Below are 20,447 nucleotides of genomic sequence, written 5' to 3'. Positions count from 1 at the left end.
GCAGTTTAAAAAGAACCAAGTAGAATTTATACATGTGAAAAACACAGTTACTGCAAATAAAGTCTTTTTAGACTGTTAGGAGATTAGACATAAAGTCTTTTTCGACTAGTTAGGAGATTAGACAAGAGAATTCAAGAATTAGAGGTTAGATCTGAGAAGGTTTGCCTTCCATGGTGCTGCTCTAATTGCAAGTTTTATCTGAGACTTTTACTTATTTCATTATGATACCAGGGTTAGAGTCCTTCTGAGTCATGAAGGAAAACTGCTAAGTCAAGTAGATATCTTCTCTAACTAAGCCTTGCCACGTTTCCTATGGTCAAAGTCTGCAATATCCTGTTCTTTCTCTTCTTAAGGGCGAATCATCAGGATTTTCAGCTGACAAATTTAAGAATAATTGAGCCTAACGAGGTGACACACTCAGGAGACCCAGGTGTGGAAAGAGGTAATATTGTGCTTATTAATTAGATTTAATGTCTCAAAAGAATTTTAGGTCCCTGTACCCTAATCCCAAATTGGGAGAAAAGAGAGGGTAAAGGATTAAAAACTCCTCGTGGCTGGGACTAAGGGGGCATATTATCTGGAAATTAAAAGCCATTTTGTCCTTTCGGTTCTGGGTAGTTGGTTACTGTTTATGTATTTACCACTTAAGGTAGTAAATTACAGGATTATAATTTTTGTATGTCCTACTTCGGGATTGGGCAGTGGTGTTAGAGGAGGAGAGATAGGTTCTTATTGAAAATGGCCTATTCTAGGGTCTGGGGGCACCTGGGTGGCTCAGTCATTTAAGTTTCCCACTTTTGATTTCGCCTCAGGTCACGATCTCAGGCTTGTGAGATCAAGCCCAACATCAGACTCCGGGCTTAAGAGTCTGTTCCCCATCGTGCACACCCCACCACACCCCACCAAAAGCCCAATTCTAGTTTTCCCCATCTCTGATGTAAACTTTTAGTGGTTACCTTAGAGGTTGGCTTTCGATTTTTGTTGTAAAATTTTGAAAAGAGAAAAGTTTATAGTATACTACTCTGCTGTATCAATTATGCATTCAGGAAAATCTTTTCAGGAAAACTTTCTGGAACCATGCTCTCTTCCCAGAACTGGTTAGTTGTATTGTGGGTTGCTAGAAACCTGAATTCTGAAAAGTGGTAAAGTATTCTATTTCTATCCCTCGGAAACTAGTGCTTTTCTCTGGGCTGCCCAGGAAAACCAGAGCACTTCCTTTTAGTTGATTGAAAAAATTGGTTACCTGAAGTTCATCAACCGTGACTGTTCTCTTTTTGGCAGAGCAATGTTATCACTGCTTGCAATTAGGTCCCTTTTCTTTAAAAATATAGATAAATATATCCAACATATTTTGGGTGGTATTTGGGAGGAGAAGAAGATGGAAGAAAGAAGGGGAAAAAAAATAAGGGAAGGTAAATAGTGACAATTATCAAATGTAGAGTTCAGAAGAACTTCTCTTTAGTTTGTCTGAGGAAAGAAGGTTGCAGGGAGCATCAGTTTTCTGAGTTGCAGATCCCAACTAGAAACCGGAGCCCACTTGTTTTGATTCCATTGGTCTTCGAATACTTGAAGAGAGCCTCTGTCATGTCCTCTAGGTAATGTGGTAAAATAGAGCATAGACTTGGGAGTTGGATAGATATTGGGTCCTGGTGCTTGATAGTCCTGTTGACTGGGGCAAGTGTTTAACTCTTGTTTCTTTTTCTGTAAAATGGGAATACCGCAGCCTCTTTTGGGAGGGTTATTTTGAGAATTGGCCACCAGGGTATGTAAAGCCCTTGGTTTTCGCTCAGCAGTGAGACCAAGAAGCAAACCAGTGCCTGAAAAGCAATTGATGCTGGCGGAGCAGCCTGGCAGCTCTGTGTTTGTTAAGATGGTGAAATTGGAGTAAACCAGCCCCTTCTATTCTTATAATGAGACGTGTAGGAAACCCAGCTGGTGCTGCAGATCCAGATTCAAATGATATATTTCTTGAGCTTTTATAATGTACTAGATGCTGTGCATGGTGCTTTCACATGTGTTGTTTCAAGCAGAATTCTCCTGTCCACCTGGTGAGGTAAACACGGTGTGCTTTTCATGTACTTCTAAGCAGAGAAAAGTTATATTTATGATAAAGGCTGAAGGTTTCGGAACTTATTTCTGAAAGCAAGCCCACATATGCAAGAGACTTTGAAATGAGTCATTCTCTTTAAAGCACGATTTAAAAATACCTGGCAGCGTTTGGGCTAATGTTACATCATGGACTAGGCTTGTTGCTCTTGGCTTCCTACTTCCCTGCACACCCTGATTAACTCTTGGCTGCTGCTAAATTTCTGAAAGTGATGGAATGTGGAAAGAGCAGATGCTGTAATACGACATCGTCTAGTATCCTACTCTCTTCTTTCACTGAAGATGCATTACTGTTGATTGTATTGAGTCTGGAAAGATCACGACACGAAGTAGGGACATTGCTCAGCCATCTTTGAGCACGTATATGGAGGTCTTATTCAGGAATGAGGATGACATGTCCCTTTCTTAAGGGGAAGCATTATGTACATGTGTTGCACTATTTATTGCTCTGCTTCCATGGCTAGTTAATTGTGTATCTAACTCTAGGAATTAAACACACATGACATTTACTATGTGCCAGGCACTGTTTCTAAGTGTGTTGTATATAGTAACCTATTTGATCCTTATAAGACCCCCCCCACAACCTGGGTCCAATTTCTCTGGGTGGCTGCTTTGTTCCCTCCATGCTCATTGCTCACCCATTCTGTCACTTTCAGGGCTACAACTGCCCCGGCCACATTTGTGCATGGAAGCTGCCTCCGCAGCCACAGCCCATTGCTTGGGCCCTTGCCACTCACGGTCTTCTTCACCTCGGCTGTGGCTGCCGCTGCCGCTCACCACGTCCTAACTGTGGGCTGTGGTATTGGGAGTTCTTTCTTTGTGTCTGGTAGGGGTGACGAAAAAGTGGCTGCATCTGACGCAGTGGGCCAACCACACGTGAAGGGCATGGAGGAGGAGGAGGAGGAGGAGGAGGCAGGGACGGTGGTGATGGCAGGTGGCGTTGTTCGGAGAAGTGTGAAATGCCACTGTAGTAGAGTTAGACCGTCAAGAGGAAGAAGGCGAGGATGAGGCAGGAGATGGTGATGAAGGCCGGAGTGTGGTGGTGAGGAGCTTCCGGGGCCAGAGGATGCCTTCGACCAGTTCCATTTTGCCTTGGATGGTTTTCAGTTTGTAATTGAGGATTTTGTGCTTGCCATTGGTTTTGCTGACTTTATTGATGAAGTCAGTGACCATGTTGATATGTACCATAGTCAGTGCCATTGAAATCCTTAAGTCAGAATGTGCCTAAATAGAAGCCACGTTCAGTAAGGAAATGAATGATCTTGACAGAAAATACATTCGCTTGTGTCATGTGTTTGCTTTTTAAGATTCTAGATGCCCAGGCTGTACTCCAGAGTCATTAAATTAGACATCCCCCAGGTAGTTCTCTCTTGCAGCCAAGGTTGAAATACTGCTCCAGGGGAAGTCCACATTTTGGCTTGACTCTTTTTTAATGTTAACTTGCTTAGAAATATGGTTTGAAACCCCTGAAAATGTCCTAGTAAAGTTTCAGATGCTGGCAAGCTTACAAGGTCGCAGTGGGCTTTATTTTGAACCCAGTTGGAGGTGTTGACATATAAACTTAGGTTGGATCAGATAACTGTGATCTCTCTTTCTTAGATAGATGAGAAATTACAGGCTCTGTAGATTAGACAAAAGGAAAGGATGCTCCTCAGTAAAGTATTCAGAAGTAGGTATAATGCAAGGAACATGGGCATGTTGGAATTGTGAATAGGCCCGTTTCCAGTGACTCTTTTAAGTATTTCTGTCATTTGGAGACTTTGAGATGGAGTCCTAAGGCTGGTGGTTGAAGCTACCCTTGCAGATTAAGAATGGGGTACTTTGGGGCACCTGGGAGGTTCAGTGGGTTAAGCCTCTGCCTTTGGCTCAGGTCATGATCTCAGGGTTCTGGGATCGAGCCCCACATTGGGCTCTCTGCTGAGCAGGGAGCCTGTTTCCCCTCTCTGCCTGCTTGTGCTCTCTCTCTCTCTCTCTCTGTGTCAAATAAATAAGTAAAATCTTTTTTTTTTTTTTTAAAGATTTTATTTATTTATTTGACAGACAGAGATCACAAGTAGGCAGAGAGGCAGGCAGAGAGAGAGGAGGAAGCAGGCTCCCTGCTGAGCAGAGAGCCTGATGCGGGGCTCGATCCCAGGACCCTGAGATCATGACCTGAGCCAAAGGCAGCGGCTTAACCCACTGAGTCACCCAGAAGCCCCATAAATAAGTAAAATCTTAAAAAAAAAAAAAAAAAGAAAAAAAAACTTGGGGTATATCCAAACAATGGACTGTTACTCGTCACTAAAAATAAATGAGCTATCAAGCCATTAAAAGACAGAGAAGAACCTTAAATACATATTGCTTAGTGAAAGAAGCCAGTCTGAAAAGGCTGTGAATTCTCTGATTCCACCTGTTTGACTTTCTGGAAAAGGCAAAACTATGAAGACAGTAAAAAGATTAGTCATTTTCAGGGGTGGAGGGGCAGTGAGAGGAGGAATAAGTAGACTGAGCAGAGAGGATTTTAGGGTAATGAAAACTATTAAGCTATTTCATATGATGCTATATCCTGGATACATGACATTAAGCATTTCCCAAAACCTATGGAATGTACCAAACCAAGAGTGAATCCTAGTATGAACCATGGATTTAGGGGGATAATAACATGTCAATGTAGGTTCGTGGAGGAGTAACAAATATACCACTCTGGCAAGGGATTTTTTTTAAAAACTTATTTTTTTTCAAGTTTTTATTTAAATTTCAGTTTGTTAACATACAGTGTACTAGTTTCAGGTATACAATTTGGTGGTTCAGTACTTACTTACAGTACTGGTGCCCATCACAACCAGGACCCTCCTTTTTTTTTTTTTTTTTTTTTTAAGGATTTTATTTATTTGATAGAGATCACAAGTAGGCAGAGAGACAGGCAGAGAGAGAGGGCAGGAAGTAAGCTCCCCACAGAGCAGAGAGCCCAATGTAGGGCTCGATCACAGGACCCTGGGGTCATGACCTGAGCCAAAGGCAGAGGCTTTAACCCACTGAGCCACCCAGGCGCCCCAACCAGGGTCCTTCTTAATCTCCATCCCCCATTCCTCCCGCCCACTTCCCCTCTGGTAACCATCAGCTCTCCATAGTTATGAGTCTGTTTCTTGGTTTTCCTCTCCTTCCCCACCCCACCCATGTTCATTTGTTTTGTTTCTTAAATTCCACATATGAGTGAAATCATCTGGTATTTGTCTTTCCCGGACTTATTTCGCTTAGCATAATACACTCTCTCTCTGTAGGTGGGGAGGTCTTGATTGTGGAGGAGTCGTTTACGTTGGGAGAAGTGAGGTATATGGGAGCTCTGTATAAATCTGTTAATCTATAACTCTTAAAAAATAAAATCTATTTTGAAAATGAGCTGGAAAAACTCATTATTCAACCTGAATTTCTTTTTTAATGGTTGCTGAATTCCTTATTATTATCATTATTATTTTTTTTTTATTTGACAGATCACAAGTAGGCAGAGAGGCAGTCAGAGGGAGAGAGAGAAGCAGGCTCACTGCCAAGCAGAGAGCCTGATGCAGGGCTCGATCCCAGGACCCTGGGATCATGACCCGAGCTGAAGACAGATGCTTTAATCCACTGAGCCACCCAGGTGCCCCTTCAACCTGAATTCTAATAGTATAGTTTTGTATTACTATATGGGATATAGAAAAATATGTATGGTCACTGTTTTATAACTGGCTTTTTATGAAGTTATTTTGTTATATATCCATGGGACTATAACTGGAGAGAGTCCTTATCTAGTCCTGTATCTATCGTTACCATACAGTGTGATTGATCAGAACTGTTCGCTGATACCAGTACTTTTTTGAAAAAAGGTTTTTTTGAAAGAACTAGCAAAAGCGATTTGAAAGTAAGCTTACATCATCTGAGCCTTTAATACATAGAAATAGTCTGTATTCACTAGGAGGCAGTGCTCTTTTTGAGTAGATAGAAATTAGTAAAAGTTTAAGAATTTTTAGTAAGACTACATTTACCATTTTCTTTTTAATGATTTTCATATTTCTGTTTCCTTGAGCTGGTGAACTCTCTCCCCAAAAGGTCTAGCTTTATTGGGATAGACTCCTAGGGACCCCTGCGACTTTTTCAGGGCTGTTTGAAAACCCTGGATCTACTCTGCTCCTGCCATATTTTAGAACGGCAAACACAGACCACTGAGGGTCCGATCCCCTTCTCCTTCAGGTTGCACACCTAGTTGAGAGTAGGTATTCACTAGAGTACATGACTTTGACTTTGATCTGTAGTGGAGTCACCTTTCTCCTCCTAATCTGTGGTTGGCTGTTTAGCAAAAGTATACATCATACTTCTTTTAATGCAGTCAAACTTAAGCAGTAAGACACCAGTAAAAGAAAAGAAAAATCATTCTAGGGGCACCTGAGTGGCTCAGTCGGTTAAGCATCTGCTCAGGTCCTGGGATCTAGCTCTGTGTCAGGCTCCCTGCTGAGCAGGGAGTCTGCTTCTCCCTTTTCTCCCTCTCCCCCACTGTGCTCTCTCTTGCTCTCTCTCTCTTTCAAATAAGTAAATAAAATCTTTTTTTTTTTTTTTTTGTAAATAAAATCTTTTTTAAAAAAATCACCCCAAATGCTTCTATTGAAAGGTAACCACTAATTAACATTTGGGTGACTGGCCTTCTAGAAACTTCTCTGTGCATTATTCACATACATGGTTTTATTTTATTTATTTATTTTTAATTTTTTAAAATTTTTAGATATTTTATTTATTCATTTGAGAGAGAGAGAGAGATCACAAGGAAGGGGAGAGGGAGAGGGAGAAGCAGACTCTCTGCTGAGCAGGGAGCCCGATGCGGGATTCGATCCCAGGACCCTGGGATCATGACCTGAGCCGGAGGCAGGCACTTAACAGTCTGAGCCACCCAGACGTTCCCTATACACATACATGATTTTAAATAAGAATGGTTTATACATCATCTTTTGTAATTTTTTTTTTTTTTTTTTAAAGATAGCGAGAGAGAGAGCACAAGTGGGAAGGAGAGGGAGAAGCAGGCTCACTGCTGAGCAGGAAGGCTGACGCAGGGCTCAATCCCAACCTGAGTTGAAGGCAGACGCTTGACTGACCGCCCCTTGTAATCTGTTTTTAATCACCCACCAGTGTTGGTGTCTTTGCAAGTTAAGTATAGGTCTGTGTAATTTTTTTTTTTTTTTGTCTGTGTAACTTTTAATGATTTTGTAATGCATTTACCCAATTATGTATTCCCCCCCTTCTCTTTTTCATTATAAACAAAGATAAACAGGTATCTTTGTGCATCTGTTTATCTCTTTAGAAAATAATTCTGGAAGTGAAAGAGGTAACTGATCAATTTGGAAATGAGTATTAGTAGCTCAACTTTTCTTACCACAAATGGCTGTTTGGAAGTGGTATATAAGAACTGTGAACTTTAGAGCTTCTGGGACCTTTGGTTTTGGTCTGGTGGTGGGGTGGGTAGTTTTGAAGATGCCCCTGGGGTGGGGCAGCTGGCAGGTGCATCTCTGGGGCTCCCTTTGAACTAGTCATTGAGTTGCATTGGGCAGGCTGGTTTTGGAATTAACTCTGCTATTGTTTCAGAGGGCGGAATGGCTCCAAAGGTCACCTCTGAGCTGCTTCGGCAGCTGAGACAAGCCATGAGGAACACGGAGTATGTGGCCGAACCGATCCAGGCCTACATCATCCCGTCGGGAGATGCCCACCAGGTACTGAGTGGAGATGGGCAGGTGATGGATCTCATCAGCCTCTCCTCTGTTTTCATTCTTTTCCCCCATTCCCAGTGTGTTTGTAGCATTCTAGTTGTTAGTCCACAACTAAGCATTAGCCCAACTAAGCAGGGTTTGGCACAGGGGCCTTTGTCTAATAGGGTCTCACCGAACACTTGTTGACTTGGCCCTGACTTCCTTAGTTCTGGTGAATGTAGCCAGCTTTCAATAACTTGAGGAAGCATTATGGACAAATGGAAGGGAAAAGGTCTAGGCCTTTGTGTTGCTTACATACCATACCCCATCTTCTGTCATACACTGTCCTTCCAAGAATTGTCTGTCCTGCCTACCTTCTCCCCATCCAGACTGTCCCATTCCTCTGACATGGCTGGAAGAACAGCCAGATTGTAGATTGTACAGTCTGTAGTTTGTAGGCATAATTCTGAACACCACCCTCTCCTCTCCTTCCCCCACCAACCATTACCTTTGATGGAAGCAATTCAGTAAGTGCCCTTTACCTCTGAGAACACTAGTGCCCTAAACATGGAGGAGTTGGGTTTGGAGAGGTGGAGACTGCATGTGATGGGGCCTACGGGCAGGAGGGCGAAAGGATTCTAGTATTTCCTCTTTGAGGACGTTGAGTCAGCAAGTGTTTGAATGGGACTTTGAATGGTTCCAAAGGTGAATTTAAGATTAAACTCCTGCCCTCACTATGCTTACGGTTTGTTAGAGGGAAGAGACAACATAAAAAGTACTGTTCTTACATGGAGTCCTCTCTACATACATACTTTATAGCCTTCACTTATGTGCAAGGCACTGCCCTAGGTGAGTTGCTTCGTGTCCTAGGTGAGGACACGAAGGTGAGAATGGCCCTGTTCTCTAGAAGCATATGGTTGAGTCATGGAGTAAAGACATGTCTGTATGACAAGGTGGAATGTGGCAGTGCCATCAAGAAATGCGGACAGGGTCACCTGGGTGGCTCAGTGGGCTAGAGCTTCTGCCTTCGGCTCAGGTCATAATCCCAGAGTCCAGGGATCGAGCCCGGCATCAGGCTCTCTGCTCAGCCGGGAGCCTCCTTCCTCCTCTCTCTCTGCCTGCCTCTCTGCCTGCTTGTGATCTCTGTCTGTTTAAACAAACAAACAAAAAGAGAAATGCAGACAAAGCACTGGAAGCTTGAGGGTGAGAGGGAAGATGATGGAAGGCTTAATGAGCAGGGGAGGCTTTGGAACTGGATGTTGAAGAATGGGTAGAGTTGGATAAGTAGAGGAAGTGGAAAGGATTCTATGTGGGAGGTTAGTAGGAGCAAAGGCGGAGATGCAGGGAAGGTTGGAGCGCTTTTCGGAAGCACCATGGCAAATCCTCCTGGCAGAAGCCCAAGGAGGGCATAAGCTATAGGGGGAAATACAGCTAGTCCTGTGGGATCCTTAAGTTGTAGGTAATAAAAACCGCCTTGAGGTCCTCTGAACAATAAAAAGACTTTATAAGGCTATAAGGGCAGGGCCACTGCTTTGGCCCAACTCCAGCTTGTGAATGATGGGATCTGGACTTGTGGAATGTCAGGGCCTCAGATGGGGGGGGGGTCTCATGGAACCTGAGGGCAGGAACTCAGCTGGCCCAGAACAACTGGGATGGGAAAGGCTTCAGCTCTTGCCGTAGATCAGTTTCTCCCTTTTTAAGGCAAGGTAGATGGTAAATAGGGGGCCATCCAACAGTTCCCACATTTATACCTCTTGCTCTTTTACTTTCAAGATACCAGACTGAGCTAGAACCTCAATCGCAAATCCAGAGTCCTGGGTGAGAACTTGATTAGCACGGTAGCTTGGTGTTGACCTTGGGTCCTGGTGTGTGTGCGTGTATGTGTGCGCGCCTATGTGGGACGGCACTGGTGAGGGTCCACCATGATGGAGGGGTGGCGTGGAAGAGATTACTGTGAAATTGAACAGTTGCTAAAAGATGTCCACTTTAACTGGCCTCTCTTCTGCTCCTCCCAAAGGTGTCAGATCCCATGGTGGCGACAGTAGCGTTAACCTGGGGTAGGGGGAAGCTTGGCCTCCTGCCTGGAAACAAGATTTCCTGGCCTCAGGAGCAAATGAAGGGCTGAAATGGATAACCAAAGGGATTGGATATTTTGGGGCAATAGCATGAAGTTCAGTATACTTCAGTGTTTGGAACAGTATTCCCCAAACAGTATTCCACAGTATTCCTGTTGTGTCTCAAGGTGTTCTGCAGAAAGCATATTCAGTGGTCAAGAAAATAGTGAAATGAGCTTCTTTTTATTATTATTATTTTATTATTCTATTGTTATTATTTATTTTTATTATTATGTTAAGCAAGTTTAACATTCAATTTATCATCTCAGCTATTTTTTTTTTAAGATCTTATTTATTTGAGAGTGACTGAGAGAGACCATGCATGAGTGGGGTGGGGGGTTGTGAGGGAGAGGGAGAAGCAGACTTCCTGCTGAGCAGGGAGCCCCGGGGAGCCCAATCTGGGGCTCAGTACCAGGACCCTGGGATCATGACCTCAAGCTGAAGGCAGATGCTTAACCGACTGAGCCACCCAGGCGCCCCATCTCAACTATTTCTAAGTGTATAGTACAGTAGTGTTAACTGTGTGTACATTGTTGGGTAGTAGATCTCTAGAACTTCTACATCTTGTGGAACTGAACTCTGTACCCATTGAATGCCCCCTACCCTCGCCTCTCACTAATCACCACTCCACTTTCAGTTTCTAAGAGTTTGACTGCTTTATATACCTTATCTAAGTGGAATCAAACCATTGTCTTTTTGTGACTGGCTTATGTCACTTAGCATAATGTCTTTAAGGTGTAGCTTATGACAGGATTTCCTATTTATTTATTTATTTATTTATTTATTATTTTTTTGTCAGATAGAGATCACAAGTATGCAGAGAGGCAGGCAGAGAGAGAGAAAGGAGGAAGCAGGTACCCCGCTGAGTGGAGAGCCCAATGTGGGGCTCAATCCCAGGACCCTGGGACCATGACCTGAGCTGAAGGCAGAGGCTTTAACCCACTGAGCCACCCAGGTGCCCCAGGATTTCCTTTTTAAAGGCAGAATGATAACCCATTGTATGTATATACCATTTTTTTTTTTAAATATACCACATTTAAAAAAATCTTTTCATCTATTGATGAACATTTAGGTTGCTTCCAGCTCTTGGCTCTTGTGTATAATGCTACAGTGAACATGGGTATATAAATGTCTCTTCAAGATCCTGTTTTCAGTTATTTTGGATGTATACCCAGAAGTGGAATTGCTGAATCGTATAGCAGTTCTATGTTTTTTTTTTTTTTTAAGTAAACTCTATCTCTAATGTGGGGCTCGAACTCGGGACACCAAGATCAAGAGTCGCATGCCTCTATTGACTGAGCTGGCTAGGCGCTCAGTCTAGTAATTCTTTTTTAATTTATTGAGGAACTCATACTGCTCATACTGCTTTTTATGGTGGCTATACCATTTTACATTCTCCCAGCAGTACACAAGGGTTCCAGCCAGCACTTCTTTTCTTTTTTGTTCAGTAATGGAATCCTAACAGATATGAGGTAATATCTCATTGTGGTTTTGATTTCCATTTTCATGATGATTAGTGATGTTGAGCATCTTTCCTATGCTTGTTGGCCAACTGTATGTCTCTTTCCGAGAAATGTCTATTCAAGCCCTTTGCTCTTTTGAACAGTTTCATAACTGCAGGACTTCTCAGGGCCTTTAATATACAGATATGCACTATGCAACTATAAGGAGAGGATGAGGTATTCAGCATTTTCTAGACTTAAAATGTTAATGGAATTTGCACAGTCTTCTCAGGGGCAGGCTCAGGGACTCAGTGTTTCATGGAATTCCTCGGTCCGTTGACTCACAGTAGTACTTTTCATGCTAGTATGGATCAGAACTTGATCCTTGAAGAGGTGAGAGGAAAGGGAGATCCTTGTGTGGGGAGGAGAAGCCACCGAAGACTGGGGTTCTGCAAAGGAGGAGGTGAGAAAGTACGAGTTGTGAGTATAGGAGAAGTAGCAGATCTGGCTGGAGCAAGGGGGCTGGTGGCATGTGAAGAAGCCATGGTGGTGGGGTACATTTCTGTCGGATTGAGCAGGCAGTGGGGAGGTGGGGGCAGGTGGGTGCACTGTAGGGTGGGCGTTGGTAACGATTCTTCTATTCACCGCTGTTCTCTAGGACAGATGAACAAGACTCACCACCTTCACAGGAACCCAAGTTTCATCTTGGCTGAGGACTAGGTGAATAAGTAGGTTGGTCAACACAGTCTGGGCCTGAGTCATGGTAGAAGACTAGGTGACAGGCTCCCCAGCATTTAGGAAGGGCAGACTCTAGCCTTGTCCCTGAAGAAATCCTTTTTCCCCCCCTGTCTCCTCTCAGTGACAGGCTTTAGCCTTTGGACTTGTGATGTTTTCCAGTTTCTGCCTTTCCAGCATCAGGCAGTTGCCCTGGACTGATGGGATTGCAACCATTTTATCTCAGTTTTGAGCAGGATGATGGTTCCTGTGGTGGGAGCACATTATGTGGTAGTTGGTGTGGGGTCTTTAGTGAGTCACTGTCTCAGTGTGGGTTCTCCAGAGGGACAGAACCAATAGGATATATAGAGATGTATACGTACAGAGAGACTAATCCTGAGGGATAGGCTCCCACATGAGGCTTCTCTGGTTCACTTTGAATTTGAACTGGAACTCGAACTCTACCACGAGGGCTCCTAGTTCTCCAGCTTGTAGACAACACCGATGGTGTGTGTCCCTGTCTGAGTTAAGGGCCTGAGAACAAGGAACCTCTCTGAGGTCAGGAGAAGATGGTTGTCTCAGCTCTAATGAGAGAGCAAATTCCACTTTCCTCCATACCTTCAGTGGATTGGATGCTGAGCACATAGGTAGGACAGTCTTCAGTCTGCTGATTCAGATGTTGTCTCTCCCAGAAACCACCTCAATAGTGTTTTCCCAGCTAGCTCTCTTTGGATGCCTTAACCCCCAGGGTGACACAGAAAATTCGCCCTCACAGTCCCCTAGCACACTGTTGTGTGAAATCGGGTGTCCCCTCTGAGAGGGTCGCACAGCCTGTTGTAGCGTCCCGGCGGAAGACTCCTTACAATTCTGATTCATTCATGAGCCTTCACCTCTAGGGGAGGCCTTGGTGGAGGAAAGGCTGGACTGTGAATGTTATTGAATTAAAAGTTGAAAGTTTTCTGGTTAAGGGACGGTTGGGATTTCAGTTTGTATTTTCCTTCCTGGAGTTAGGGTACAGTCTATATGTGTACTAGTAGGGGATGTCCTTGTAGCCAAGATAAGCCAGGTTTATTTCGATATTCTTCATTCTGGGTGGTGTTCTTGAGCCATTTTTTTTTTCTTGTTATTATAAAGCTGTTAATTTTTAAAAATTTTTTATTTAAAAATTTTTAAAAAAGATTTTCATTTATGTATTTGACAGAGAGAGACACAGCGAGAGAGGGAACACAAGCAGGGGGTGTGAGAGAGGGAGAAGCAGGCCTTCTGCTGAGCAGGGAGCCTGACATGGGGCTCAACCCTGGGACCCCAGGATCATGACCTGAGCCGAAGGCAGACACCCAACCAAATGAACCACCCAGGTTCCCTATAAAGTTGTTAATAATCTGATACCCTGATTTGGGCCTAATATGCCCAAAGCAGTTCCTTGTTAAACTGGGGAATGGCAGTGAGACTGGCCAAACCATAGGTGACATTCCAGGTTCTCCACAGCTCTTCATCCCCTGCTAATGATCCCAGAATTTTTTTTTTTTTTAAAGATTTTATTTATTTATTTGACAGAGATCACAAGTAGGTAGAGAGGCAGGCAGAGAGAGAGAGAGAGGAGGAAGCAGGCTCCCCGATGAGCAGAGAACCCGATGCGGGGCTCAATCCCATGACTCTGAGATCATGACCTGAGCCAAAGGCAGAGGCTTTAACCCACTGAGCCACCCAGGTGCCCCATGATCCCAGAATTTTACAATTGGATGGCTTCTCCTTGGATGAGGAATCTGTGAGTCAGGGATTTAGGTTTTTATCAGATACTAGGGAGCCACTGAGGGCTTTGGAACAAGAGAGTGACACAATTAATCAAAGATGCAGTGTTGGGCGCCTGGGTGGCTCAGTGGGTTAAGCCGCTGCCTTCGGCTCAGGTCATGATCTCAGGGTCCTGGGATCGAGTCCCGCATCGGGCTCTCTGCTTGGCGGGGAGCCTGCTTCCCTCTCTCTCTCTCTGCCTGCCTCTCCATCTACTTGTGATTTCTCTCTGTCAAATAAATAAATAAAATCTTTAAAAAAAACAAACAAACAAACAAAAAAAAAAACACAAAGATGCAGTGTTGAGTGTGGATTGGAGAAGGGACATACTGGGAGCCGAGAAGCCATTGGGAGACCATTGTGGGATCCCGGAGTCAGGGTCCGGAGGGCTTGGACTTGGTCCTGGCTTTAGGAGCAGAGAAGAGGGGAAGGATTTGGAGGAGAAGCAGTAGAACACAGATTGAGTGTGGACCTTATAGGTAGATGGCAGAGGGTCTTGGGAAGGTTGGAATCTGGGAGGATTTGTGGGGGCATCCAGAGAAACAAATGAGAAGTCCTGAGCTCCTTGTTTCAGTACCTTTGGCGAGGTGGGGCATAGTTGGGGTGACGGCTCCTTGGGACTCCGGGGCCCTGCCGGGACTGTGAGGACAAGGAGCAAGGGTTGGCTTTGTGTGTGACCTGCCAAAGCAACCTTTCCAGTAATAGAGAGGCTGCTGTTCTCTGTGGCTCTTGTTCCTGATTGTTTCATTTTAGGCTAGATTGAGGGTTGATGGAATTTCTCCTACGGGTGGGGAAGGGAGGGTGCTGGAGAGTGAAGGGGAATCTTGAATTCTGTCCTTTGTGTGCTTTCCGAAACACAAATACACACACCCACACACTGTTCCGTGCTAGAGAGAAAAGGCACCCCAAATGCATAATTACGCGAAGACTGGGCACACCAGGAGTCTGCTTCTCGCTGTCTTCTGCAACTCTGAGGGTTCATTCTTTGTAAACCCGGAACAAGAGTTGTGGCAATCATGAGTTTGGGCCCAGGGGGACTTTCACAGTGAGGAATTGTCCATTCTTTCTGGGAATCTCATTGTTTTCATGCCCCATCTAAGCCAAACATTGAGATTCGGTGGTGCCACTGGCTCCAGACCCAGAGAATCCTTGGTTAGGGCCAGAGCTGTGCCAGCACTGCTTGGAAATCCAGAGTCTTTATCCTCCCCAACCTTAAGGCTTCATATTCTGCTCCTGGGTGTAGTGTAGTCAAAGGGTCATGTTCTGTCAGAGGTGATTCTGCCAACTTGAATTTTTGGCTATTTTAATGGTTTCTCCTTCTGGAAGACTTGAATCAGATTTTCCTAACCTCTGTCCTACTCCCATTCTTCCTGGAGTTGGCTTCCTGTTTTGTATTTCTTAAACAGACTCTCTTCTAGGGTGGAGTAGTGATTTTTATCACAGAGTGATTTTATCCACTGTATTAATTAGAGTATCGCTAGCAGTGGTCCCACATCTCACGGTTTCAGTGGCCTGGTACTTGTCTCTTGTTTACGTAGTGGTCTGGAGTGGCTGTTCTTGGTTGGTGTGTGACTTTCTTCTACTAGGAAGAGAGTGATTCGGAGATCCAGGCTCTTTCCATCCTCTGATGCCATTATTCCAGCTGGTGGAAGGGGGAGGAGTATGGAGAGGCCACACTGCTTTTTAACTGTCTTGACCCAGACATCACCTTGGCCCCACATTCCATTGGTAGGAACTAGTCATGTGACTCCATCGAGCTGCATGGGGACCTGGGAAATGAAGTCCTAGATGGGAATATAGTTGTTGGCAACAGTAGGGGGTGGTGTGTTATCATCACCCAAGGCAGGGCATGGATAAATGCCAGTGTGCATGATCCTGAAAAACAACACATGGCCATTCTCTGAGTTTGGAGTGGGTCAGAAAGCCCTGGGGAAGAGAACATGTTTGAGCTGCGTGTTGAGAAGGGGGCTAAAGCTTTTTTTCCCCTTATTTATAGATGTGCTTTATTTGGCTATGTATTATTTACGTTGTTTGAATTCAGTGCCAACCCTTAAAAGTTAAGTGATCTCTCATGAACACATACTTAGCTTCTGAAATACTGCAGGGTGGGAACATGTGGCCTGCATTCTAGCATGACAGACTCAGAGCTGAGAAGAGCTGCTCTCTGGAAGTCACTTCCTTATCTGTTTTACTTACTTAGTGTACTTGCCCTTACCCCAAGACATTGAAGTTTGAACCCACAGTTAGAATCCCTGCTGGTCTGAATAATGTGTTATTTTCGTACTGCTGCTGTAACAAATGACCACAGACTTAGTGGCTTACAATAACAGAAACCTATTATCTTATAGTTCTGGAGTCTACAGTGGGTCTACTGCTGCGTTTTTTTCTCGAGGCTCCAGAAAAAATGCAGGAGCGTTTTTCTCCTTGCCTTTTCCTGTTTCTAGAGGCCACCTACATTCCTTGGGATGTAGCCCTTCCTTCACTTTCAGAGATGGCTAAGGTTTTAACTAGGTAGAGGAAATAGGTTCATTTTTCCTTCTGCTGTTCATTTATTCAGCAAATACTGGTTAAGAGCCAGACCAGTATGAGTTACCTATGCTGTGATAGGGTTAGCGACGGGGACAAAAAAAGACAAATACCCCGGACTCATGGAGCTTCTATTTTGGGGCAGGTTATTATAATAATAATGTAAGAAAGAAGAGAGCATCTAGAAAAATGTGCTGTACTCAGAGGTAAAGGCCAAGTGGCCACTCTGCGTGGTGCAGGCAAGCCCCTCTGCAGGGGTGACATCTGATCTGAAATGCAGTGATGAGAAGGCGTTTGCCGTGCCACCATCAAGGAGAGCCTTTGGTAAGCACAAGAAAGAGCCTGTGCAAAGGCCCTGAAGCAGGAATGAGCTTGGGAAGTACAGAGAACAGAAAGCAGGCAGTGTGGCTTGAATGTCTCGCATGGCTGGGAGAGTGGAGGAGAGCTTTGTGAGGAGGGCTGGGCCCAGTCAGGCGGTGCATTGGACACTGGGCTGGGTTTGGGTTTTATCCTAAGTATGATGGGGAGATTTTGGCAGGTTTTTGAACAGGATGCTGACAGGGCCTACAGAGACATTTGGGAAAGCTCACTCTGAGTGTGTGTGAAGAATGGGTTTTTGGGTCCTTGGTCAAGGTGGAGATATTTGAGGCCTGGACTGAGTGCTGGTCTTAGAGATGGAGAGAAATGGTGGTTTTGGAGAAAAAGCCAATAGCTCTGCTTCCTTGTTTCTTTTTCCCAGCATGCTAAGGCTTTGGCTTATTTTAGACCTTTTTCTATTCTCTGGGGAGAATGTTCTTGGGTTTTGCCAGCTCCACTGCTGGAGGAAGAGTGGGAGGCCCAGGCCCAGTGCTTGTCTGGACCCTGCCTAGCCTGTTGGTGTGGAGGTGACAGCTTCGGTCAGTGACGGCTTTCTGGCATGTTGACTACTTAGGTCATGTCTAGACATTCTTGCCCAGACCTTGTCTTGATCCCAAACCAAACACGTTCACCTGCTGTTAATTCCACCTCCCTTTGGAGAAACCTGCCTCCTTCCTTTGTGGATAGGCAACTCCTCTGAGAGGCCCTGTCCCTCCCTCCCTCTTGCCTGGGTCCGGGTGGGGCATTCCTGGAGAGGTGCGTCCCTGCCTGGAAGAGTCTGGCTGTGCCGAGGTGAGCAGTACTTGTCTGCCTGCCCTTTGCTGGCATCCTCACTGTGTGTCACAGGTGGGTGAGCCCCAAGCAGGGGAACCTCCTTGTCCAGCAGAAGTGTCTGCCGGGTCTTCCCCATTGTGTACTGTGCGTTAGAGCACCAGACTTACTTTTGTTGACTTAGTTTGCCCAGCCTCTTGGCTGCTTTCTCATCGTTCAGGAAGAAACTAATACTCTCTGTTCCATTGCATATATGCAGCCCTCTCAGCTTTCTGGTGAGTTGTTTTAAACATTAACTTACTCTTCCTCACAGCCACCCTAGGAGAAGCGGTGGGGTGGGGGGGACTCCTCTGCCCTCCATTTTTCACTTGCACCCAGTGATTACTGGGTTATAATCAAATGAGAATTCTGCAGTTCATACGTGCTACTGGGGGCCATTTCTTCTTGTTCTTAGTGCTAAGATCAAGTGTTCTCTGTTTTGGGAATAAAACATGTGCCTGCTGTCGCTTGCTGCAGTCTGAAGAGAGCTGTTTTAGAAATGAGGAACTGAGCTTGAGAGATGCCGTGAGCCTTGCGGCGGACCACATCGCGGGGCCTGCTGGTGGCAGGTGTCACCTCGAGCCCTGTTGTGGTTCCCTCCTCTGGCTGCTCTGACATCCCCGTGGCTAGCGGTCCTGTGGCCGCTTTGGGGCTGTGGCTGCAGCTGCCTCGTTAAAAGGGGCAGGAGTGAGATGTGGATGCCTTCTCATCCCTACTCTGTGTTGATCTAAAAAGGCCTTGGTCCGGCAGCCCCGTGCTCCGTCCTCAGCATTCTTAACCCCGCCAGCTCCTTTAGCTCCAGAGAAAGCTGCCAACAGAAGGAGTTGCAGTTCTGGTTTCCGGCCCAGCACATCCTGGCCCTGCTGCTGACCTGGAGGTGGGCAGGTTGATTAAAGTTTCTGTCTTCATCCTTCAGGTTTCTCTTTTGCCAGTAGTCTTGTCCTGGAGAGTTGTTATGAGGATGGGAGATGACGGGTCATATGGCAGCTGCATGGCCGAGTGCTTCAGAGCCCAAGTTCAGGGCCTACCTCTGCTGTTCGTGGGACTTTGGGGAAGTTACTTAACTCTCTGTGCTTCACGGGCTGTTGGCGGAAGGCACCCCGTGGCCATGTACCCTCTGCACGGGAATGAGAACCTACTGTGTTCTCTAGTCTCCCACCCCTTGCATTTAGAGGCGAGGGAATGGCAGAGACCTGGTTTGGGTTATGACATTTTCTTCTGCTGAAGCCTCCTGGATCGGAGGGAGCGTTTCCATGTATTTCCTAATAGGAAGGGACAGGATCTGCACAGGAGCTATTGGTGACGCTGCCTTGGAGGGGAACACACACAGGAAGTTCAGAAGCAAGCTCATGCCTAAAGAGATCTCAGAGAATTATTGGCACCTAAAACAGAAATTCAGCCCTTCCCTTCAGAAAAATAACAGATGCCTAAATGTCAGCGGTAAGGAAGGGAGAAGGCTGTTGGTTTGTTTTTTGAGTAAGATGTCAGTGAGGAGATCGCAGTTGATTATGTTTTGTCTTGATTTGCTTTTGTTCTCCAGAAGAAGAAATAGAGGCTGGTGGGAATAGCCCTCTTAGCCCTTCACTAATTTAAGGGTCGTCAGCAGTGTGCGCCGTGCATTTTTCATGTTCAGCTTGATTTTTCTGCTAGGCTCTCTGTTCCTTGACAGTGCCCAGGCTTCACCAGCCTCTGTGTCCCTGCTGGGCCTCGCACACAGCTGAGCACATGGAGAGCAGGCGCCCGTGACCGGTCGAGGTTGACTTCTCCCTCCTTTTTGTTTTCCAGAGCGAGTACATTGCTCCGTGTGACTGTCGGCGGGCCTTCGTCTCTGGATTTGACGGCTCTGCGGGTGAGTTGCTAAATTCTCTCTTGGTTCTTTCTGTACTTTCGTTTGCTTCCCAAAAATAACTGGGCCAAGTTTCAGCCTGCGACAGAACCAGAAAGAAAATGTAAACCAGACACTCCCCTCCTTGAGCCTCTGCAGAGAGGTGTGAACTCCCGGCATCCCCCAGCTCTTAAAGTTCACCTTTCAGTGGCCCTTTTCTTGATGCTTTTGCTATTAAAGTTTTATTTATTTTTCTTATTTATTTATTTATTTTTTGCTCTTAAAGTTTTAAAACATTTTTCTTTAAAAATGTTTTGAACTTTTTATTGATTATAGCATACATACGGAAAATTATATCAATTAAACTGAAAATACCTGTTTGACTAGTACTGTACATAAGAAATGGGACACTCACCGCACCCCAGAACCCCTGCCTCAGCTTGCTGGTCCTGTGTAATTCTTTAAGTGCTAGGCTTTGGGGTTCAATAATTTCACTTTCAGTTTAAATAACAGAGGTTCATGTTGAGCTGCATTGCTGTCCTGCCCTAACTTTTCCAAAACTGTGTTCCTGAATTTTCGGGTGATTTCCCTCCGGCTCAGATTCCCTTCTATTAAGCTAGCTAGGCTCCTAGGCTCGGGAAGAACTGCTTCCTTTCGTAGACGTGCTCGTGTTGGTTGGCTGCTCTGCCAAAAGCCTCAGGTTCTGTGGGGCCTGCGGGGACTGAGGGCACGTAGGGGCGGGAGGCGTGAGCTCCCTGCTGGTGACCAGCGAGTCACTGTGAGTACTGAGACTCCACTTGGTTTCTCTCGGGAAAGGTGCAGCAGTTCCCTCGGGGCATTTGCTGGAGACTGCTGTGATCACTGTGTTGGAATCATTTCCACGTCTGTCTTGTTGAATACGAGACCGTTTTGACTGCAGGTGCTTAGCCCCCTGTTCTGCTGGTCTTGCAAGTGGGGTTCTGTGCTGGGACCGGTCAGCCGGGGCTGCCCAAGGACTGCTTCCTTCAGAGCGTGACCTGCAGTTGGTTCTCAGGGGCATCGACTTCTCTAGCCTAGAGCTTTTCAGAGGCCCACC

General features: G+C 45.4%; 1 protein-coding gene across 3 annotated transcripts in view; it reads left to right on the top strand.

Annotated features, from left to right (window-relative positions):
* Positions 1-20,447, top strand: part of XPNPEP1 (X-prolyl aminopeptidase 1) — a 54,200-nt gene that overhangs the window by 7,455 nt on the left and 26,298 nt on the right. For 2 of the 3 annotated variants that reach the window (XM_082720181.1, XM_082720183.1), the window contains exons 2-4: positions 354-442; positions 7,693-7,817; positions 19,333-19,396. In XM_082720181.1, coding sequence (XP_082576307.1) covers positions 354-442; positions 7,693-7,817; positions 19,333-19,396 — 278 coding nt within the window. The remainder of the gene's footprint in view (positions 1-353; positions 443-7,692; positions 7,818-19,332; positions 19,397-20,447) is intronic. The other variant, XM_082720182.1, reaches the window with a different exon arrangement.

Source organism: Mustela nivalis, assembly GCF_964662115.1.
Source record: "Mustela nivalis genome assembly, chromosome: 2".
Taxonomy (NCBI): domain Eukaryota; kingdom Metazoa; phylum Chordata; class Mammalia; order Carnivora; family Mustelidae; genus Mustela; species Mustela nivalis.
This window is presented reverse-complemented; position numbering and strand designations above follow the sequence as displayed.